General features: G+C 31.8%; 10 protein-coding genes and 2 pseudogenes across 12 annotated transcripts, besides 2 other annotated features; 3 read left to right on the top strand and 9 right to left on the bottom strand.

Annotated features, from left to right (window-relative positions):
- Window positions 1–7,097: part of a mobile genetic element that runs on past the window's edge.
- On the bottom strand, window positions 457–1,122 carry TVAGG3_0461680 (uncharacterized protein; the record flags this gene model as incomplete). The annotated part of the gene is made up of 1 exon (XM_051235082.1): window positions 457–1,122. The coding sequence occupies one exon, from the start codon at window positions 1,120–1,122 to the stop codon at window positions 457–459; it is 666 nt and encodes a 221-aa protein (XP_051092906.1).
- TVAGG3_0461670 (keratin-associated protein family) lies at window positions 1,377–3,074 on the bottom strand (the record flags this gene model as incomplete). The annotated part of the gene is made up of 1 exon (XM_001300418.2): window positions 1,377–3,074. One exon carries the CDS (start codon window positions 3,072–3,074, stop codon window positions 1,377–1,379), a length of 1,698 nt encoding a protein of 565 aa, XP_001300419.2.
- On the bottom strand, window positions 4,695–5,372 carry TVAGG3_0461660 (uncharacterized protein; the record flags this gene model as incomplete). Its single annotated transcript, XM_051235081.1, has 1 exon — window positions 4,695–5,372. The coding sequence occupies one exon, from the start codon at window positions 5,370–5,372 to the stop codon at window positions 4,695–4,697; it is 678 nt and encodes a 225-aa protein (XP_051092905.1).
- TVAGG3_0461650 (uncharacterized protein) lies at window positions 5,457–6,356 on the bottom strand (the record flags this gene model as incomplete). Its single annotated transcript, XM_051235080.1, has 1 exon — window positions 5,457–6,356. One exon carries the CDS (start codon window positions 6,354–6,356, stop codon window positions 5,457–5,459), a length of 900 nt encoding a protein of 299 aa, XP_051092904.1.
- Window positions 7,098–7,153: 56 nt separating the features above from the next.
- On the bottom strand, window positions 7,154–7,429 carry TVAGG3_0461630 (uncharacterized protein; the record flags this gene model as incomplete). The annotated part of the gene is made up of 1 exon (XM_051235079.1): window positions 7,154–7,429. The coding sequence occupies one exon, from the start codon at window positions 7,427–7,429 to the stop codon at window positions 7,154–7,156; it is 276 nt and encodes a 91-aa protein (XP_051092903.1).
- An 83-nt stretch (window positions 7,430–7,512) lies between these two features.
- On the bottom strand, window positions 7,513–8,186 carry TVAGG3_0461620 (annotated as a pseudogene). The gene has a single exon. A coding segment is annotated over exon 1 (674 nt).
- A 309-nt stretch (window positions 8,187–8,495) lies between these two features.
- TVAGG3_0461610 (N-acetylmuramoyl-l-alanine amidase family) lies at window positions 8,496–8,732 on the bottom strand (the record flags this gene model as incomplete). The annotated part of the gene is made up of 1 exon (XM_001287294.2): window positions 8,496–8,732. The coding sequence occupies one exon, from the start codon at window positions 8,730–8,732 to the stop codon at window positions 8,496–8,498; it is 237 nt and encodes a 78-aa protein (XP_001287295.2).
- Window positions 8,733–9,747: 1,015 nt separating this feature from the next.
- On the bottom strand, window positions 9,748–10,119 carry TVAGG3_0461600 (uncharacterized protein; the record flags this gene model as incomplete). The annotated part of the gene is made up of 1 exon (XM_001300415.1): window positions 9,748–10,098. The coding sequence occupies one exon, from the start codon at window positions 10,096–10,098 to the stop codon at window positions 9,748–9,750; it is 351 nt and encodes a 116-aa protein (XP_001300416.1).
- A 987-nt stretch (window positions 10,120–11,106) lies between these two features.
- On the top strand, window positions 11,107–12,230 carry TVAGG3_0461590 (uncharacterized protein; the record flags this gene model as incomplete). The annotated part of the gene is made up of 1 exon (XM_001300414.1): window positions 11,107–12,039. One exon carries the CDS (start codon window positions 11,107–11,109, stop codon window positions 12,037–12,039), a length of 933 nt encoding a protein of 310 aa, XP_001300415.1.
- Window positions 12,231–16,100: 3,870 nt separating this feature from the next.
- Window positions 16,101–21,399: a mobile genetic element.
- Window positions 17,067–17,402, bottom strand: TVAGG3_0461580 (uncharacterized protein; the record flags this gene model as incomplete). Its single annotated transcript, XM_051235078.1, has 1 exon — window positions 17,067–17,402. The coding sequence occupies one exon, from the start codon at window positions 17,400–17,402 to the stop codon at window positions 17,067–17,069; it is 336 nt and encodes a 111-aa protein (XP_051092902.1).
- Window positions 21,230–21,397, top strand: TVAGG3_0461570 (uncharacterized protein; the record flags this gene model as incomplete). The annotated part of the gene is made up of 1 exon (XM_051235077.1): window positions 21,230–21,397. One exon carries the CDS (start codon window positions 21,230–21,232, stop codon window positions 21,395–21,397), a length of 168 nt encoding a protein of 55 aa, XP_051092901.1.
- Window positions 21,400–22,263: 864 nt separating the features above from the next.
- TVAGG3_0461550 lies at window positions 22,264–22,864 on the top strand (annotated as a pseudogene). Its single transcript has one exon. A coding segment is annotated over exon 1 (601 nt).
- Window positions 22,865–23,496: the final 632 nt, after the last annotated feature.

Below are 23,496 nucleotides of genomic sequence, written 5' to 3'. Positions count from 1 at the left end.
TATAGGAATAAAAAAATAAAAATAATTTTAAAACTAACTTTATTTTTGGACTGCATCAAATTTCCAATGATGTTGTCTAAATGTCATGTTGTCTCATTTTTTCAGAGAAGTTAAATGACCTGGTGACCTGGTGACCCCTTCAGTTCTTCAAAAATAAGTCATAACCGCCTTCCTCCTGTGATGTTGTCTAAATGTCATGTTGTCTCATTTTTTCAGAGAAGTTAAATGACCTGGTGACCTGGTGACCTCATCAGTTATTCAAAAATAATTAATAAATACCTTCCTCATTAATCCCACTATGTTGTCAAAATGTCATGTTGTCTCATTTTTTCAGAGAAGTTAAATTACCTGGTGACCTGGTGACCCGGTGACCTCATCAGTTATTCAAAAATAATTAATTATTGAATAACCTAAAAACATTAACGTAAACATTAACGATAAAAATAAATGGTTCATTTACTCACAATATTTTTGTACAAAACGACCCCAAACTTTTAACTTCTTTTCTACAGTTTCTAATGCTATCTTAGCGAGTTCATATTCTCTAAATTCTCTCTTTAAATCTTCTTGTTCCCATTGGTCTAGTTCGTATGGAGAATCTCTATAACCATAACATTTCTCACGTTCATGTTCTAATTGTTTTCCGCACATTTTTCCAACTTCTTCTTCAAACAAATGTTTAGCATTCTCTACTGTATCTTCGAGTTCTTCTTCATCTAATTTCTCATGAACTTTCTTGTCTATGGAGTCCATAATATCTTTGACATAAAATGCATACTTTACAGAGCACCATTCAGCAACAAAATGAATGAGGTCGGGATGTATGTAAATACCTTTGAATTCATTTATAACACCCTTAGTAAGCTCATAAAATGCTTGTTTTGAGGTCGAGCCAAAAGTGGCTCCACCGTATTCGTTCATCCAAAACTCAAGAATTTCCTGCATTTTAGCACTATTGAGAAATCTGTTTAAATGGTTTAACCTTCCCGCTTCTCTTGCCATCTTTGTTGCATTAATGTAACCATCCTTGTCTCTACGTAAGACTTCAATACCATTATAAGTGCCTTTTGTGAATGTTTCGCCATTAGATTTGTTCGTGAATGTTTTTGCTTCGACTGACATTTCTGTTCTTACATACAAAATAAAAAAATAAATAAAAATAATTTTAAAACTAACTTTATTTTTGGACTGCATCATATTTCCGACGCTGTTGTCAAAATGTCATGTTGTCTCATTTTTTCAGAGAAGTTAAATTACCTGGTGACCTGGTGACCTGGTGACCCCATCAGTTATTCAAAAATAATTAATTATTGAATAACTGGGGAAATGAATTTACGTCAAATGTGCAATTTATAAAATCTTATGTCGACGAGCGTTCATTGAACTCTATACCATGCGAATACAGTCATAAATGGTGGCAGGTAATCTTTACCCAAGCCTGTTGGATTTGTTGTGAAAGTATGGACATGATTTCCTCCTGGTTCAGTTGGTCGAAAAGTCTTTTTTGCCGAATGGTTATAATCTGGAGATAAAACGTCATTGCCAGCATAATATTCTGAGTTGTATAATGGGTGGTCTCTTAATGAGTGGCTATGGTCGCCAGAAAAGTTTGTAGTTCCTGTATGAGTGTGCGGTGGAAGGTTTGCTTCTTTAATTTTCTTCGAACCACCTGTTTGCTTCGAAGAGTTCGCACAATAGAGGAATTTATCTACAATCTGTTCCCACGTACCAAAACCCAGAACTGTTGCGGGATTTGTTGAATTCATTGACGTATAAATAGAACCAATGGGGTAAATCATCTCAAGAATTGTATTTAATCCATTATGAATATTGAATTTATTATATAATATTGAAACTGGGTGAGTATTTAAAACTGGTCTTGTTATCAATATTAACGTATTATTTTTGAAAATTGCTTTTCTAACATCTTGAAATTTTGTGATTTCAGACCAATTTCTTCCATCATTACTGTTATTTACTAAATCACCACATCCTAAAGCAATGAAATACCCATCAATATAAAATAAATTAGTAAATCTATAATTTCGAGTAAGTTTTGGAGTGAATGAATAAACCAATTCCCAATTTGATAAATCTTGTGATAAATAAATATGTCTGTTATAACTTACAGGATATGAATAGACCATACCACCTGAAACGAGAACATAAACATTTGATCCATAACATAAAGCTTCAATGTCTCCATCAGCTTGAAAAATTTGTTCAAATTGACCTTGTGGTATTGAAGATGATCTATAAATTTTATCATTTTGTAGGATAAAATACATGCTGTTAATGTAATACCACTTACTTGTATAATCAATTTTCAAATCTGATGACATCATACTAAACATATAATAATTTATCCCATCCTCACTAATGAAAATTTGATTGACTTCATAAATTAGTACCCATTTATTATTAACACATCTAATAGGATTATTTGGATATTTAAATTTAGCATCTTGATTTAAATTACATTTGAACCATTGGATACAATCGAATGAATAACAAGGGCAAAAATCATCTCCAACTGTTATCATTCCCATAAATTTACCGTTATTATATTCAACATATAAAATTATTGGATTAATGATTGGCTTTCGTGTATCAGGATTCCAAACAGATGGAGTAAATGATTCATAGTTTTTAAAATCATTTGTTTTAAAATAATAAAGCACTCCATCTGTATAAAATAAATACATGGTCACTCCATCGAAACATATCCATTCAAAAGAATCTATATCAAAGGTTTTATCTGATGATTTCATAAAATTTAAAAATGGTGGAGTAAAATAGACCTCTGATTGTTTTATTTCTTCATTAACAAATGATATATCAGCTTTCTTTGCTAACTCAGTATTAATGAATGAAATAACTTTTTCCTTATCTGCTTTCTTCTCTAACTCATTGTTAACATAAGTTTTATCTGCTTTAAGGTCTAAACATCCTGAAACCCATCCTGTATCAGCTTTAACTTTAAAAGTCTCCAATGTCCATTCATGATACCATTCAACCCTTTCTTTAATTTCATTATCTTTTTCATCAACATAAACCAAATTTGCCTTCTTCATTAATTCACTAGTCACATATTCTTTATCTGCCTTCTTCATTATGTCATTTAGGAAACCTTTTATGAATTCCTCATTTAAATTAAATCTTCCAATCTTCAAAACTTTGGGAAATGCATTTAATGCATAATATCTTTGTTCTTCTGGTGGAATTGATGTTATATCATCCGTTATACCTTTAATTTTAGAATTCATAAATAAAATTTCTTTTATATTTGATATCACTGCACCACCTTTGCAAACGAATTCGAAATGGTCATTTTTCAATACTATCTCCAAATCTCCATATTTCAACCTTTGCGTTTGTTCTGCCGTCTTTGAATTATATGCATATATGGCGTATGTAATGGTTTGAAGGGCCTTAAGTTGTTGTGGTTGCTGTTGTTTAATCATTTATTATGATTTAAAAATAAATATTTAATCCGTTATCTCATCAGCTATTTTTTCTATTTGAAATTGCCATAATATTTCATTCATAAATTCTAAATCGCAATCAAATAGGTCAGTTATTCTAAATTTAATATTTGATAAATCTTTTGAATGAAGAATAAATGAATTCCCAGATAATTGAAACGGATATGATAAAGAAAATGTGTTTAAGTTGATGGATAAAATGTTTTGTATTGATGGGTAAGAGTTAGGGTCTAATGTTTGATGTGAAAATCTCATCGGGGTATTAACTTTATCACATTTGATTAAAATGAAATTGGAACCAGTGTCAGAATACAAAACATCCCCAACATCTTTTTCAAAATTTAATATCCCCAACAATGAACGAAAATGAGGAGTACAAAATTTAATTTTCAGCGGGAATTTAATAAGGTTATTTATTTCATCAAGTTCAAAAAGTTTATCAGGTTTTGATTTAAAATTTTCTTCATACCATACGATAAATGATTCATTTAAATAACTTAAAATCGTGTTAATATCCCATTTCGTTATCACATTATTTATATACATATCATACGTTTTTTCATGGTCATCTTTAATAAATGATATATAATCTGAAGGGTCTAAAAGAATGGGATTAAATTTACCACTCACAGAAACGAGAGTAACATTATAAATTCCGCTAACTGTTAAATTTAATTCACAGTTATTATTCGAAATAATATTGATAATTGACATTTTTATTACGATTAAAAATATGGTAAAGCGGTATTTTCCAGTGATAAATAAAACTAGAATAAGATTACCTCAAGAATTCATAAATTCAACGAATAAGAAATTTATTCATGTTATAAATTTTAGTGTTTTCAGAAAATATGAGTCGATGTCATATTCATCATCAGGTTATATTTCACTTCATTCAAATTTAGTTCAATCAAACCCATATAATGACCATTTCATAAGATTTTCAGATGGTATTAAAAATGTAATTGATAGATTAAAATATGAACAGATTGACAATATCGAATTTTTGGAATTTTGGTTTAAATATCCTGATGGAAAAAAGATTGAAGTTAAAGATAAAGCTGATACTATAACAAAAACTATTACAATGACTGATCCGGATAGTGGGGAACAAAAAGAAATAAAACAAACGATAGAAACTGGTGAAAGGTCAATTATTATTGATTATGATTCAAAGGATTATTATTCGATAATGTTAATGCTTGAATATTAAATAGCCTTAACAAAGAATTTTTCAAGTGATATTTTATATTCATCAACTATTTTATTATAAATATCATTATATGTTAAATGAAGTTCGGTTGTTGTTCCGTTCTTTGATATCTTAATCGTGCTAATATCCTTTATAGGATTTATTTTTGCAACTGTTCCGCAGCATGAAACCTCATCATCTATGAAAAATTGAATCTTAACATCTGAATCTTGAACATCACAAAGAATGGCGATAATGTGAATTAATGATTCATAAGGTAAAATAATTAAACCGGATTGGTCAATTAAATTTATTATTGAATCATAATTATTAATTATTATATCACGGTAAATTTTCATTAATTCAGAATTAATGTCTACTTTATATGGCGCATTGCGACTGGAATCGTAGATTCCTGGGTTCTCGATGTTTGATGAAAGAGGTGGGGGGTATGTTGGATATGTGGGGATTTCAACGGGTTCTTTACCGGGTTCATCTTCTTTATTTTGCTCCTCCTCTTTCTTTGGTAAGTCACGAGTTAATAAATTTGGTTGAGTTGCTGACCTTGTTAATTCAGGGCTAACATTAACTTTAACATTTTGAATAATTCGTGATTTATCATCATTTACGTTATAACCAACCGTAATCTCTGCTTTTGCGTTTGTGTTCTTTTGACTTGTGAAACGTCTTCTCATTTATAATTGAATAAAAAAAAGAAAAATATATTTAAAGTTTTATTTAGTTGTTACGGTAATATCCCAAGGTTCATCCTTGTTTGCTTATACTTTCTTTGTAACTGCACCAATTATGTTATTGATAATGATTTGAGTTTCTTCCAGTCTTATTTTATCATTTACAATATCTTTAATCATTTCATTACATGCATTCTTAAAACCATCTGATTTTTCTAATTTACGTCTATCACTTTCTTTAATTAAATCAAAGTTATAACCTTGTTGAGAATAAAGTGGTTTCTTTATCAATTCCTTGAACGCTTCTGAAAGTGAAGATGAAGAAATTCTTGCCACTTGAATTGGTTTAAATTCTGTTTTCATTGCTTCTTTCTGTTCATTGAACACTGGATCGAATAAAGCAACTTTAAAGAATTTCTTAGCTGGAATTTCAGGTCTCAAATTTGCATATTGACCATCAAACTGATTAACATATTGAGGTAATCCGTTTGGTCCCTCTTCAATAGCATTTAATTCTTCATTGAAATAAGAATATGGATTATGACGGTATGAATTAATTGGACCATTTTCACCTTCTCTAATGTATTGTTTAACAGCTTTTCCATTTTCATCAAATTGCATAGGATAACGTTCATTATATGCTTTACGTTTAGGATAATCAGATACAGTTAATTTATAACCATTTATGACTTTAATATTACCTTGACCATCAGTAACGAAAACTTCATTTATACCATCAGGTTTTCCATTTGGACCCGTAATGTCTGCTTCGTGTGCTTCCCAATTTGGACCATGACGTTTGGCATATGCTTGAGCTTCTGGTAATGTTAAAACATTTCTCATTTGTTTAACATCTTTTTGAAGACCAGCAACAATGTGGACTAATTCTTTCATTCCATCAGGAACTTTCATAGTTCTATTATATGCACCCCTTTTGTTTGTCCCTTGTTTTAATGGAACCTGTAGAAGATTTGCTATTTCTGTCATGTTTAATTATAAATAAAAAATAAAAATTAATTATAAAAAGTTAATCAAATTTAACACATCCTTTATTTAAATCAACTATTATTTTTCCATGTTCACCTAATTGCTGATATTGTGTGTAAAGTTCATTAATGCTCATTGGTAAATTCACTTGATAAAGCATAACGTTCAACTGTTGACGACTAAACCACTGAAAATGAAAAGTGTTGATAGATTTGATTTAATGTTTGTGCTTAATGCTTTGAAGTATTGAACAGCCATGAAGAATGAACACTGAATGTGTCGACATTGAGTTAATAACTGATTAAAATATGATTTCTCATTTGTTATTAGTTTTGATTTCACTGCATCATCTAGAAAAATGAGTGAATGCAAAAATTCTCTATCAAAATTTGAAATGGAAAGTGTTTCAAATAATTCATCCCGTTGTTTATCAATAATTTTATCCTCTAATCCTTGCTTCTTGATTGTATTATATAATTCTTTATACATTAAAAAGTTTTTTAAATAATCTTCTGCTTCTTCTTGTGATAAATAAATAATTGGAATTTTGATTAAATGCTTTAAAGATTCAAATGTATCATCTGAAGGTGAACCTGAACGGTTGATATAAATTAACACGTGTGAATAGGGGGAAGTGTTAGCAATAATGATAATTTGTTTTAATATCGTTAATGTTTTACCTTTATTTTGTTTACCAATTGCTGCAGTGATTGAATTTAAATAACATTCAGAATATGGAATTTTCATTAATTTTTCCTTAGATAGAGCATTTCTATTATCACTCAATGCTTCATTAATCATATCATAAATATAATAGAATGAACGTCAATATGTTGAGCTGGAATCATGAATGGATCTTCCTTACTAAATAAACGTGGTATTGCTTTAACTGATTCTTCAATTAAACCGTATCCTGGTGTAATGCATTTATCCTCTAAAACTTCCATCTTTGTGCATGAAATAATAACGTTATCAACTGTTGCGTCAGCAGATGTAGCGGCTAAGCTTGTAATTAATTTGGCAGGAAGTCCGATTTGTTGGAATTTGCGATCATATTTATAAACATGATTCATAATCTTTTCATAATTTTCATCAGTTATCTTTTCATAAACGTTTTGTAAATCAGCAACTCTTAACGGGTCAACCTGACAAAATACTAAAGTATCCCTGAAAACATAATATTTAAGAATGATATCACAAATGATTTAGGATAATCATCGAACGCCTGAAATGCTAACAAATCATTTACCGGAATAATCATATCAAAAGTGACATCAACTTCTTCATTTGCTTTCTCGAAAACTTCTGAAGGGTCAATATATTTACCACATACTGAGTTATCATATTTTGAACATTATTATATAACGAATGAACAAACTTTTTAACTTTCCTTTCTGATTTCGGTTTATATGTTGCAAATGCGAAAGATTCGCGGGCGCAATCCATCTGAAGATAACCGGCATCACCTCTTTCAGTTTCTACTTCTAATTGTTTAAAGCTTTGATTTGATGATTTGTAACCAACGAATAAACGCATGCATTTAAAAGCGGCATCACATGTGAAAGCTTTATTTGAAACTAGAGTTACTTTAACTTTGCGTTTAATATATGTGTCACCTAATTGGTTCACATCATGAGCTGGGTTTGTAATTCTTAAATGAGTTTGTTTATCATCAAAATATGGAGCATCAGAGTCATAGCATGAACTTTCAAGTTCTCTATAATATCTTCTACCGTCATTCTTTGCAAATATTTCATTTATCTTTTCGAATGAATGAAACACATTTCCATTAATCGGTTTGGTGTTTGGCACCAAATAGTTAGTCGTCATTTATTATTAAATAAAAAATCAAAATTAAAATATGAAAATGAATTTTTAATTTTAATGAAATAATCAACTATGGCTGCAGGTATATTTAAGAAACTGTGGGATAAAGTAAAAAGAGGGGCGAGTAAAGTTTGGGAAACATTGAAGAAGGGGGCAAATTGGATATTTAAGAATAAAGAAGCAATTAGTGACGTTGCTGAATCAATAACGCCAAAAGCTGCCCCAATAAGAGAAGTTTTAAATAAAGGAGAAAAAATTTATCAAAGACTACAACCGATACTAAGATAAAAATAATATTTATTTATTTTTCCACTATCTACCTCCTATTTTATTAAGTATTCCTTCAGCTATTCCACCAATTGCGTTACCTGCTTGTGCTCCCATCGCCGGATTACCTGCTTTAGTACCTAATACCCCACCTATGATAGTTCCTGCCGTTTTCGCTACTGGTGCCAAAAAGTTTGCAACAGGTTTAATAACCTTTTTATAAACCCAACCCGCAGCTTTCTTAATTCCATCCCATAATTTTTTAAAGAATCCTGCCGCCATTTCTGATTTAATATTAATTAAAAAATATATTTCATCACTTATATTCTAATTTTTATTTAATGATAAATGAAACCGATTTTAAAAATAAATGAAACAGAGGAGGAAGAAATAAATGAAAGTGAAAATGTTCAACAAAAAATAAACGTTGTTAAACCAATTACTGAAATAAAAATTTTTTCATCTGTTGAAGAATTTAATGACTATTATGCTAATAATAAAAAATTATTTGAAGAATTGACAACATGTAAATTGAATAAAATGTTTAAAATTGATGGATTCAAAATTTCAAAAATAAAGGGGGTGGTTAGTTTGAAATCTATTCCTCAATCAAGAATCACCTCATTAATGAAAATAGATGATTTAACAAAAAGAATAGAAATTATTGAAGAGCGAATAAATCAAATTATTGATTTCATAAATCATGACTCGTTGAGCCCGGGTCCTTAAAGCCCATCACTGAGTTCAAGGTTATATTCATCAAATATTTCATTATTAAATGCAACTTCTGCTAGTTTATTTATTTTTTCAATACGATCATTTGAAAGTCTATCGTTTAATTTTTTCTGAAGTTTTTCATTTTCTAGTTCTGAAACTTTATTTGGATGATATGTAAATTCATGAAATTCTTTGGCCTCGGTTTTGATCATTAATTTACAAAGAACTTTTGTGGTTGGAATTCGTTTGAACCATTTATTAGTTATATTCGTTATATATTCAATATCTGGAATTAATTCCCAAATTTTTGCATTTTCAATTAATTTATTATCAAATGCAAAAGCAATGGGTTTAATATTATGTTTACCTTTATAATATAAACTTTCTACATAATCATCGAAATAAACATCTACTTGTTTAACATTTTCAAGAATTGGTGAAAGAGCATCCATTAATTGATTGACGGTTACGAATCTTGATCCACTCATTTTCTTACGAATTAAAAAAATAAATTATTCAAAAATGTCAGAAGAAAATATTTAAATAAATTATTTAAATTTTTTTACTCTATTCAAGAATTTTATTTTTGATATAACTCATTGAATTCAAAAATTTTTAAAAAATTGACACCATATATAACCAGTAGAAGTTCTGCCAGTAGAAGTTCTACCAGTAGAAACTTTACTAGTAGAAGTTCTGCCAGTAGAAGTTCTGCCAGTATAAACTCTACCAGTAGAAGTTCTGCCAGTATAAACTCTACCAGTAGAAGTTCTGCTAAAGTATTCAATTTTGAGGGAAACAGTAGAAGTTCTGCCAGTAGAAGTTCTGCCAGTATAAACTCTACCAGTAGAAGTTCTGCCAGTATAAACTCTACCAGTAGAAGTTCTGCCAGTATAAACTCTACCAGTAGAAGTTCTGCTAAAGTATTCATAAACACCTTTTTATATCTTATTTACATCTAACATGCACCAATTTATTTTATAACTTTATTAATACTAAATTTTATTTCATACAAAAAGTAAAAATTCATAAGTTATATATTAATTTAATAAATTATATTATCATTTATAATAAAATTTTTCGAAATGCAGATAAATTTTAACATGTTCGAAATGAAACTATTATAAAATATATTCTTTTTATTAATGGTAATATAGGAATTGTAGGAATAAAAACTTTTTATAAATTATTCATAAATTTTTAAAATCTGCTATTCGGAAGTATGTTCAAAAACCATTCAATTATGTGAGAATTCTTAATTTCTTTCATTCATGAAAATAATTATTTCTAATTTCTTTTACTCTCTCGTACATACTAGATTTGAAGAATTCAGAACATTTCCCATAATCTCCTAAATGTTTTCTTATCTTATTGGTTTTCCATTCATTATATGAAACTGTATAAACTTTATCTTTATCTTTGCATCTTTCATCACTTCCAATATATTTATATTTCAATTTTGATTTATTGGTTTCATATTCATTAACGTTTAATAATTCACAGTCTTCCTTTTTAAATAAATGTTTTATGTATTCAGGATTAAGAATTCTATAATATTGCTTCCCTTTAAATCTTTGAATATAAACAGGAACACCATCCTCTAAAATTCGATAATCCATTTTATCTGGTTTTACTTGTTGGGTCATTTATGTAAGAATAAAAAATAAATTATGTTTAAAATTAATGTTAAAAATAATGATACAAAATCGTTCAATATTGTATGAATTCTTACGTTTACAAAAAAAGTCACATAACCCATCATACCCTACTACTAATTTTGAAATGATTCAGCTTTCTCCAGCATTTCATTCACCAATTACTGAACACATGAATGCGGTATATCTATCACCAAAATTCAAAAACCTTTACTTTTTGTGATTGAAAGAATTTCAGGCCTTGGCAGAAATGTCAAATCCGATAATTCACAAATTTTTTTCAAATGAGTAATATCACAAAGAATTTCCTTATTGAAACGGTTCTCACATATAAGCAAGACCCATGCAAAATCGAAGATACCCTTTTCCAGTGCAAGGAACCATCACGCTACATAAATTTAATTGTTTATCTCCTAACAATGATTGTGTTTTTTTATATTGGTATTTCCAGTATACAGAAATGGGGTCTTTCAATGAAAGGATTCCCACCAGAAGTCAAATACTGCATAGTTATTGCGATTCGCCAGACAATTTTGTATCTGAAAAAAGCAATTCTCAATTATACCTTGGAGTTCAGATATTTAACATTAGTCATCAAGTTTAATACCATCGGTATTAGCATATACTACTTGAGCAACGCGATTTACATGATGGAGCTTCTCAAGACACTAAAGAAGATCAGATTCCCATTGGCAAAGCTTTTTTACTACATCGGCATCGTCTTTTTATACATTAATTCACTGAAACTCATTTTTGACACGGTTATTTATTGTATCCCTCAAAATGTATCCAAAAACATCATTAGCCAGGTGTTCAACTTCCTAAGTAAGTTCAATGACATCGAATATTACTTACTTCACGGCTTTTCAATTTTTATTTTGTCAATAATTTTTGTTTTCTCTTCATCAATAAGGAATTTGATCAATCCAAACTTTAGAGCAAAGATGAAAGGAATCGTTTTCATGTACGCTTTCTCAATAATTCTCAACAAAATCTCTGCATTCTTTTATGCCGAGAGATGCGTCAAAACAATAATCCTACATTACCCGGAAACACAAACTTCCCGATACATTTTCATACCAATCAAATGGATTGCTGAACAATCCGTTTCTTTTGCACAGGTTTTCGTCGTGTACGCTTTGAGCGTGCCAGATTTCGGATACGAGGAAGTTCCGATGACAGACGAACTATTTAATGGATTAGGTATTGCAGTATAATTTATTTTATATTTTATATTTTATATTTTATATATTGTAAAAACTGTTATTATTTTCTTTTCCTTATGTATTTTTTACATTTAGAAAGAGAATTGCACCATTTGTTTTCAGATTCATTAACAAATTTTCAATTTCTTTAAAATATTCATGATATGTATGATTATTTGTTGTTTTGTAATATGATTAGAAGTTTTGTTTGATATTTACATAGAAGACTGTTTTTATGTAAGAAATTTCATCTCCAAATGAAAATGTTTTTTTTTAATGTTTTCATTGAGGAAACATGATAGAATCTGTATCAACTTGTTATTTCTTGTGCTTCAATAATTTTGTTCGAATGTTTTAGTGCTGGAGTTGACTGTCTGCGTTCTATAAATTCTTGATGAAATTTTGCTTTGCGATGGCAATATCTTTGAGAGCTAGCTATGGAATAACTTAGAATCATTATGAAGTTATGAGAATTCTACCTTTGCTACAATATTTACATGAAGAATGGAATAATTGATTGATCCGGTTTTTAAGGAAAAACTCGATTATTTTATTTGATATCTTGATCAAATATTGATTGATTCAAATGATTTTCTTTAGGAGACGAGGCTGAATAAAGATTGGACATGAAATACCTTAAATATATGCTATATAAAAGCCTGAACCTTGGCTGAGAATAAGGTAAATCTACGCAATTTTTTAATCATTTTTTGTTTATTCTAACTTTCTCGAGAATGAAGAACTGTCTTTCTGACAGTGTATAGTCAGAAATATACTAATTATTCTATTTTAATGAGGAGTAATGCATATTTTTTAAATTCTAAGCTCAGGATAATATAATTTGAAAAAATTTTTGATTTTGAATTGATTTTATTCAAGATTATGCTTTGAATAAAACTAAATGATATAATGTGAAGATGAATATTTTATCAAAAAAAAAAAAAAAAAAAAAGGTAGTGGGGCCTCCAGGCACTTCGTGCCCTCTAGCCCTGAAGATGTTTAGTATAAATGAAGTTTATATTCGGAGGACTCTTCTTCTTCCTCCATTGCTTCTGGGAAGAAGCCTTCTTCTGGTCGAAAACATTATATAATGTGTCGCTTTTCACAAATTATATATGTTTTCATGTTTTGTCACTTTTCTGTCACTTTTCAGGGAAAAACATTCTTATTATTATATATAAATGAATTTACAAAACCACCGTTACCGTTCTTTGGAAATAAGAGTAGATGTAAAGATATTATATTGAGAGAACTTAAGAAACTACCGAATGGTCTAACATTTGTAGATTTGTTCGGTGGAAGTTTCTATATATCCATTTGTGCCATATAATATTCCCAGACTCAAAGATTATATGCAATGACTTCGACAACTATATGGACCGTCTCAAACATATTCCAGACACTAACAAAATATTGAGTGAGTTAAAAGAAAAGATACCTATAGGTAAGATGGAACGTATACCATTAGATAACAAAAATATTGTGAGAGAGGTTTTTGAAAAAAGCAGAATATATAGACTGGGATAGTTATATCTGCTAGACTATTATATAGTGGTTCTATAAGAGTTCATGACATTGAAACACTTATGTCAAAAGTTTTATATCTTAACTATACAAATGTTTTCAAAGAGGACATAGAAAAATATATTGAGGGTATAGAGTTTGTGAGATGTCATTGGACAGATTTGTATGAAAAATATAAAGACAAGGAAAATGTTTTCTTTATAGTGGACCCGCCGTTCTATAACACATGGGATTTTCAATACCAAGTAGACTGGACTTTGAGAGACTCTTTAGAAACTTTAGACGTTTTAGACGTACATAACCATCCATGCTTTTACTTTACATCCGATAAAAGTGGTTTGGAAACCGTTATGAGATGGTTAGAGGACATACATGACTATGAGTTTATATATGACAAGATAGAATATGAGAGAGGTCCTATAAACTGGAGAAAGTGTCATAACAAAGAAATTTTATTAGTAAGTAAATGTGGTTTGAAATCAAGGACTACTTGTTTTAGGTTTTTTCCATTGTGTCATTTATTTATTTGACGTGGCAGAAAAGTACAGAGAATATGAAGATGAACCAATGCCTGCAAATGTTCAGTATATGTACTCGTAAGAGATATTTTTATCTAATATTAAATGGACGCACAGAACTTAGCGAATGCACAGCAACCTGGACAACCAAACCCAGAGAATATTCCAAATGAAGTTAGAATACAAACTGCAATGGCAAAACTATGGTCAAGTGCCAACAGATGTACAAATGCAAACTGCCATGTCAAATAACGCTGCGTTAGGTTTGCCACCATGGTATGCAAATATGAGATGGAAAGAGTTTTATACAAACCCTGAAGTGGGATATAAACAACTTTATGCAGATGACGCGAACACAGGAGTTGACCCAGAATATGTTTTCTACCAGAGGAGAAACAGAATGTATGAGCTCCAGTTAAAGAATGCTATGGAACTCACAGGAAACGTAAGAGACTAGGCGGACATTAGATTTTTACATATAGTAAAATGGGTTTCTTCAGTAAGATAGGAAACTTCTTTCGAAATGTTGGAAGAGGTATATGGAATGGAATAAAAACCGTAGGAAGAGGAATTTGGAACGGTGTCAAAAATATTGGTAAAAGGGTAGGTCAGTTTGTTGGTATTATACCTAAAGACCCTGAACCAGAAGAACAAGCTCCTGTTATACAACACAGCCTGAACCTGCACCACAGTCAAGTTGGCAACCAAATCCAACACCTCAACCGTATTAAAAAATTATATTTTTACCGTTCGATAGTAGTTGTATATGAAACTAAGTTCTAAGTAAAACGCATGGTATAATGGAATTATTCTTTTTCTTCCATCTGTAGTAAACCATACTTGAAAGTCTGAAATACTTCCACTTGTGGTTCGTATAACTTTGTAGGTTTTTCGTAAAATCATTTGCCAAGCATAAGAAAGAGTTTTGGGCGCCAGAAAATGAAGCATGAACAATAATAGCAGCTGGTCGAAAACATCTTTAAATAAATATGGTTTCATCTCTTGCATATCGACTGTAAATATTTGCTAAAGGAAGTTCGACTTTCTGATTTAACATTCTTTGCAAATAATACCATGACATTGCAGTGAATTCTGTATATATTTGTTCCTCTTTATTTGGATTGTTTTCGTAGATTTGAAATGACACTTGTGAATTTTGTTTGTCATATACAATTCTCACATAAAGTGTGCTCTCGTGTATTTGCATATTCATCAGCATATTTTGCATAACATGAATTTATTTTATCTTCTATATTTTTTAACGCAGTCTGTAGAGAAGATGAAAGGTCAACTTGTATTAGCTCAATTTCTTCCCACATTTTTCGTTTCCCTTCAGAATATATAATCTATATGAAACTTACAATAAATGGAAAACTTTTATCTTACAGACACAAACTTCATTCTACGAAAGCCAATAGCTTTTGTGACAGATGGGTCTCTTAGCCATCTAATGGGTAGTCAAAACGATAGCCTTCATGCTTTACGGTCTCTGTCTCAAACTTTTGACCGACATTAGTAAAAAGTTCATCTAATGGTTTAGTTGTAGCAACTCTTGAATTTTCTTTTTCTATTGGAAGCATATTTTATCTAGAATAAAAATGTCGAAAGATATTGCGTCTATGAGAGAAATACAACACAACCGACAACTCATTATGCAAGCTCTAAATAAGAACACAACAAACTTTTCAACTATTCTAAGATATCTGAGTCATTGAAAGAAGGAAACTTAAAACTGACATTAAACCCAATGACAGATGAGTTTCTATTTCAAGACAATAAGAACAATACTGTCTGTATAAATCCAACAAAAGGAACTTTAAACGAGAAACCTATAAATGAACTTCTTTTGAAAGCAGATGTTGACAACAAAGCTGACAAAGAATATGTAGACGATGCAATAGCAAAAGAAGAAGAAAGAGCTAACAATGCTTATGCAACAAAAGAACATACTCATCCTGAACTAGCAGACAAAACATATGTTGACAATAAAATGTCAAGTGAAGTGACGAGAGCTGAAACGAATATTCTAAAAAGACTCATACACATTCTATATCTGAAATAACAGACTTAAACGTTAGCCTTGAAAATAAGGTAGATAAGGGACTTATGGCTAGTGTGTTAGAGAAGAAAGCAGATAAGGAATATGTGGATGAAAAAGATAACGAAATGAAAGAAAGGGTTGACTGGTACATGAATGGACATCGAAAGATTTTAAAAACTAAAGCCGATACAGGATGGGTTTCAGGATGTTTAGACCTTAAAGCAGATAAAACTTATGTTAACGATGAGTTAGAGAAGAAAGCAGACAAGAACCATACACATACAAGTTTTACAACTGTTGCTATAGAAAGTATTGAAGGAACGGTTGAAGAGAACTGGTGGGGATGCAATATATTGTAAACCTCCTAACTTTCCACAAGGTTTAACATCGGATGACGACATAACGACGATGGAAACATTAGATGTAAAGATGTTTATGTCATGAAGGATGAACATAATATTAAATTCACTGCTCAAGATTTATGACAAGAAAGCAGACAAAACAGAGCTTCAAACATTAAAGACAGAATACTTCAAACATTATATCCTATAGGTCTATTATACGTCAATGAACTCAACAAATCCAGAAACAGTTCTGGGTTTTGGAACTTGGACTCAAATAGTCGACAGGTTTTTGTATTGTGCAAACTCTTCAAAGGAAACAGGTGGAAGTAAAACGATTTCAGGTGAAAATTTACCTGCACACAGTCACTACATAGATTTAAGTACATCTCAAGCAGGTTGGCATAAGCATAGATATTGGGATTGGTCAGCAATGACAAAAGGTAAAGGATATGATGTTAAAGACAACGTTAAGTTTGCTATAGATTGTTACTGGAGTAACACTGAGGGAGGAGGAAACCATACACATCGCGTTTCAGGATATACGCAAACAACGGGACAAAGTAAAGACTACATGCCACCTTACATGACAGTTTACGCATGGTATAGAAATGCTTAGTCGTCATTTTCAACTTCTTTAGCATATTCGTCAGGAGTTGTCTTATATTTGTTAGGAACTGTCTTTGAAAGTATACCACCTTGAACTTTGACAAGTTTGAAACGAGGTCTGACAATAGTAGTTTTATCTTCTGCTTGCAGTGTGTACATTTTGCCATGTTTGCCTAAAACTTCATAATATTCTCTTGTATACTTTCTTCTATTTTTACGAACACGAATGTGAGTACCTGTCGGGTTCCCATTGTTGTCATAGTCAATAGTATTTTCATATGGGTCGCGTTTAGGTATTTCTATTTTTACTTTGTCACCTTTCTGAAGTTTGAAGCCCGGCATCTTTCTTGTTTGTCTCTTTTGACTAAATTATTAAATATATAGTCTTTCTCTAAGTCAGGGTTTTTTTCATTTCTTCGGGGGAGTGTTTCCCAAACCTTTTTTGTTTACGGCTATTGTAAATATTTAAAACTTGTCTCATCTTTGCCATGGAGAAGTGTCTATATTTGTCGTCATATGACATTTCATTTGCTTCACCACCTTGTGGTTGGTTTAAGTCTCTTAACATTTTTATACAACCGTCAATGACACCAAGAGCAGAATGGTTTGGTCGACAATGAAATATTGGTTTACATTTTTTGAACGCAGATAGTTTTTAATATCATCTGATTTGAAAGAACTTTCACAGTCAGATGTCAGTTTTGTTGGATGGTATTTGTCAACGAATATTGTCAAAGCAGTTTCACATCTAAAATATTTTTGGACCATAATGGATGGCTTCACAGTATCTTGTGTTTGACCGACAAATATTAGCCAGTATGGAGGTCCATCTGTTCTAACTCTCGGAATGTTTTCCAAGATATCCATAAACCAAGCATTTGGTGTTGAACTAAAGATTTTTATCATGAGTGCTTTCTTTGTTGCCTTAGAAACATAGGGTCCTTGTTTGGATTCGTCATTTTTTACCCTATAAGAAATGGGTTTATTTGGGCGCATTAGCAGGAGTTGCATCCAGATTTTTGCCCGCAGTGGCACAATAGCCAGAGGTGTATTTGGAGTTGGAAGGAAGATTTTGAGTACATTAGGTATACTTAAAGAGAAAGCACAACCTATTATACAAACTGTACAGAAAGGTGTGGATGTAGCACGAGATGCAACAAATCTTATTCCAAATCCTGAAACAAGAGGAAAAGTTCAAGATGGATGGACAATGTAGGAAGACAAGCAGGAAACTATTATAACAAAGCAAATGACTACTATAACCAAGCAGGACACTATATGGACCAAGGTGAAAGATTCTTTAACAGAGGTATAACCATGCACAACAAATGGTAAACAATAACCAACCTCAACCGCCTCAAACGTGGGGAATGTAAAGTTTTTTACTGAGATTGAAATGAACAATACAGCATTGAGACAAATGGGTTCAAGATGGATTTGTCGGCTTCCAGCAGTTACACAAACGTGTTTGTCAAGTTCTTCCTATACCTCAGGAAGTTTTAGACCGACTTAAAAAACCTAAACAACCAGTTGAAAACAAACCAAACTAAAATTTTTACTGAGATGAAATGAACGAAGAAGTTGAAACGGTAGATTTGACACCACAAACAAAAAGTTCAGAACCATTGTCAAACCTGTCAAAGAACTTACAGATGAAGAGAAAAATTCAATAATAGAAAGTGCCAGGTCTGGAATTACAAACCCTAACTATAAAGTCACTTTCATAGAAATGGAACGGCTAGTATCTCAAAAAGAAACAGACTCTCACAAATAAAATATTGAAGTCTGAAGGAGCTTTCGAGACAACAGATGGAAAAGTTACTTCACTGACCAACAGTTCATTATAGAACATCTCATTGACTTAGAGTCGAAATATTCTAAACTTTACAACAAACACAAAAAGTTGAAAGGAAAACAAAAACAAATGGCATATGATATTTATGAAGATGTTGACAAACACAACTGTTCCTGCAGGTGAAGTAAAGTCAGAGGAACCGAAAAGTGACGAAAAACCGATAGAAGAAGAGAAACCAAAAAACTGAAGATAAACCAAAACCAAAGTTTAGTTTGGAAACTAAACCAAGTCAACCTTCATTAGCTGTATGGGTTGGCGTCAAAGACTTATGCAGCAGGCGGTTATGTTAAGTAAAGAAAAAAAACATTTTTTTATTTTTATAAAAATGCCCCCATAGAATGGATAGAAAGTCTGCTAGAATAAAAGCAGAGTTGCAAAGATATGGTTGGAGAGTTTCGAAGAATTTTAAATATAGGAAGGGAAGACCCATAAAAGTCTATGACAAAACTGGCTGGTCTTTCCTACGAAATGGATTTGGAAACAGCACGTGCAAATTATCCAAACAGACTAGAGAGGTTAGAAGAAGAACGTCTTATGGACATGCCTTTCGATGTTAGTGAACCTCAAGTTGAAGGACACGACGGCTTTGCCAGATTCTACTGGAAACATGACGAACAATTGCATCCTTTGAGAAGGAAAAAAGGAAAAGGTGAAGACACACATGCTCCATGGAAAGAACAAGATATGCATATGAAAAGTATCGTGAAGTTAGAAGTCAAATTACATCTGGTCGAACCTTTACAGTAAACTTTGACGAAGGAAAGAACAAAGAAGGCTTCATGGGTGTACTTGCTGCAATTCAAGACGGAAATAAGAAAGGACACAATCTCAGATTGACCATAACGGATTTGGATGGTCACATTTACTATGCAAATGGCAATGAACAAACAGCTGCAAAACTTCTTGACCTTGCTTTCAAACTACAAAGAGAGAACAAATGGGTTGATTCCGACTCAGACATTTTGAATGCAATTGAAGGAATTGCAAGTGTCAAGTTCGAATGGTACCAACCTAACCCTCAAGCAGTCAGACAACATGCTGGATACTTTCCGTTCATAAATAAGTCTGACATTGACTTGACAAGGTATGGAATTTACAATTCAATTGAAACAATTGTCAATGAACCTTGCATTCTTACATGTCTCAGGAACTCTGGTCTTGTTACAGATGAGAAGATGAAGTATCTTGAGTCATGTGTGAAGACAAGGTACATTCTCAGAGGTCAATTGGCAAAAATTGCACCGTTGGCAATGTCAATATCCGAGTCAACATACCTACAGCTAAAGGTTCTTCACATGACGACTATGTTGTTGAGTTCAATTTACCATGGTTGAGATTGCAATTGTCCACAACCACTTCATGTTGAACGAAAGTCTTACAAACCCATTGTTCGGAAAAGGCAAGTGCAACATTGTCAGAGCTGTAAACATTCTTTTTCGAGAAAGGGTTTGTTGGAACCAATTCCAGATGACAAGCTGACAGAAACTTTTGTACCAAAAGACGAAACAAACTTTTCATTGTTAGCAAGACCAAAAGTTGTTCCAGACAAAGTTCTAGTACAAAAGAAGTACACAATTCCAAAAGGAGTTGGATTGTTCGGATTACCAACCTGAACCAGAAGAACTTCCAATGAGGTTGCAAGAACTTCAAGATGCTATAAACAAACTTCCATTGAGACATCCAATTGACGTCAAATTGTATTGGAGAGCATCTGAGTTAGGTCAGAAGGTTTTATATGAAACAGGTTGCTTCGACGATGTTTATGAGATAACAGGAGAAGTTTCTCAGAAGATAAGAGACTCACTTGAATTTCCACAAAACTGGACCAATTGGTTGCGACAAGTTCGACTCAGATGAAAAGATATACTATGTCGACCTTAACGCTGCATACATGAGGTTTGTCCAATATATTCCGACTGGAATTCCAACAAGAATGGTGAGTTCCCGGGAAGGAACTATACAGTTGGAAAAGTCATACAACAACTGTATGATATTAGGAAAGCTTCAAACCCCAAACTTGCAATGACACTCAAATTGCTTATGAATTCGACATGGGGATATTCCATTAAGAAACCTCAAGAGATGAAGAGTAAACATTATGAGAAGGTCGACAACTTTGTTGAAAGGTTTTCTCCTTTTGTTTTGAAGTACGAATTCACTCAAGGTCAAAGTGGCTTAGTAACCACATTAAAACCTATTGTCGAACATTGGTCTTACCCTCAGTTCGCAAAGGCAGTCCTTGACAACTACAACAAAATTCTTCTCCGAAGTCAAATCCAAAGTTGTGGTTTACTATGAGAACATTGACGCACTCATGACGAACGAAGAAGGGTACAACAAACTCATTGAAATGGGCATGGTCGGTGAAAAGATGGGCTGTTTTAAGCTAGATAAGGTATTTTCCGAAGTTCATGTCCTCTCCAAGCGTAAGTACTGGGGCATACTTGAAGACGGCACAGAAATAAAACATTGCATGAAGTAAAAATTTATTTTAAAAAAGTGACATTTTTTTATTTTATTTGAAATGTACGCTGAGTTTGTTGGAGAAGACCGTTTGGAAACTTGTTTTGGTTAGATGAGAAATATGAAATTCACTGTTGTGAGTCATTTGAAGTCAGAAACAAAAAGACAAAAAGAGTTTTAAGCGAATGGGAGGGGAATGACGGATATGCTATAGTTAGTATGGGTGGAAAATACTATCTTAAACATGTTGTCATTGCAACTCATTTTATACTGAATCCTAACAATTTACCTTTTATAGACCATATAAACCATATAAGAAACGACAATAGACTTGAAAACTTACGTTGGGTCACTCTTTTCTGAAAACAATAAGAACAAAGGCAAATTTGGAGATATTGTATTCGAATTTGTCGACGAACTAGAAGATGAAACAATTGAAATTACAGACTATGGCAAGCATACGTTTGAGTTTTACTACTATAGCGAAGAACAAGACTCTTTCTACTTTTATACCGGCGTAAACTATAGAAATTACAAGTATATTTTACTAAGGCGGCTATGCTTATGTAAACACTAGAGATACAGATGGAAAAAAACGTTCAAATACTTCTTAACAAATTCAAGAAGCTATATGGCATACCATTTTAAAACAATATATTTTTACATATATTAAATGCTTCAGGTTGAAAAAAACAAAGAACAAAAGTAGCAGATACAAAACCGTTAGACTATATCTTTACAAATGCTGGTAGGACAATATCAGATGAAGAAATTTCATCCCGAATATACAGGTTTGACTATCCAATTCGTTGGCTTCAAAGTCCTTCAGATGCAAAGGCAATAGGATTTAGAAGAGTTTTGTTTTCAAATAGAACTAACGCATTTATGTTCGCAGTATATTTTCATGGGCAGTATAAAGGTCATGATGGTCTAATAGACAAATTTGACGAAATGAGAATCTTTACAGTTCGTTCAGACGAAAGTCTTGAGAAAACTCTAAATGACTTTCAAACTCAAATGAACAAATATTATTGGGAATTTCAAGAAAAATACCGACTCTTTACTAAATGGAACATACTATCTGAAACTAGAATATGACAAGATGAACTCCACCGTTTCATTTCAAAAGATTGAAATTAACCCTCCAAGAGATACAGAGTTTTTATATTGGAAAGTAGACAAACGTTCTTGGGCACAATTTCTTCGGTTACTAAACCAGAACGAACCATTACCACCAGATGGTCCATTTAAATTTATACTTCCACCAGCAGATTTGACAGTTTATAGAAACGTGTTTGACCCTCAAAATGTTATGTGTCATGCAAGTTTCAGTTCAAGCAACAATAGTTTTCTATGTATTGGTAAGGACTTTTATGACTTTGCTTCTAAATTCTACGAACCACCTAGTAACAGTTTCTCTGACTTTCAAGTTTGGTTCACAACAAATGGTGTGCAACATATTATTCCATTGTACTATGACTTTTATCTCGAATTGTCTTTCATATATAACTACGGAAAAGTGCTGAAAAAGTATTGAAAAATAAAGTTTAGGGTAGAAGGTTAGATCTAACCTCTTTTCTAACCTGTTTTCTACCCTCTTGAATTTTCATGAATTTTCATGAATTTTATATATTAATGTTTTCGTTATGCCACTTTGTGCCGTCAGTCAGTCAGTCAGTCAATGAAATTTACACCAAAAATAAAGTTTAGGGTAGAAGGTTAGATCTAACCTCTTTTCTAACCTGTTTTCTAACCTCTTGAATTTTGTATAAAAAAAGCAACCGTCGAAATTCCGGCCGGTACAGAGAGAGATCGTAGGATTCATATAACGAGTTTGGTGTGTTGTTCTAACATGTTTTACAATAAAAATAAAAAATATTTTTTAAATAAACTAACTTTTAATTTTTTTTTATCTTAGGATTCTGAAAATTCACGAGGGTAGAAATGAGAAGGTTGTAGGACAAATCAAGGTTAGCAATCGTAAACCTTCTACCTAAATTATATTTTTTATTGAATTCAGAACAAAACTTCAAGAATTTTGGTTGAAAGAATACGATGGAGCCAAAAGTGGCTCGACCTCAAAACAAGCATTTTGTGATTAGTATAATAGCAACCGGC

This window comes from Trichomonas vaginalis, chromosome II, assembly GCF_026262505.1.
Source record: "Trichomonas vaginalis G3 chromosome II, whole genome shotgun sequence".
NCBI classification, from domain to species: Eukaryota; Parabasalia; order Trichomonadida; family Trichomonadidae; genus Trichomonas; species Trichomonas vaginalis.
Note: the sequence above shows the minus strand (reverse complement) of the source record. Positions and strands in the feature narration are given on the sequence as shown.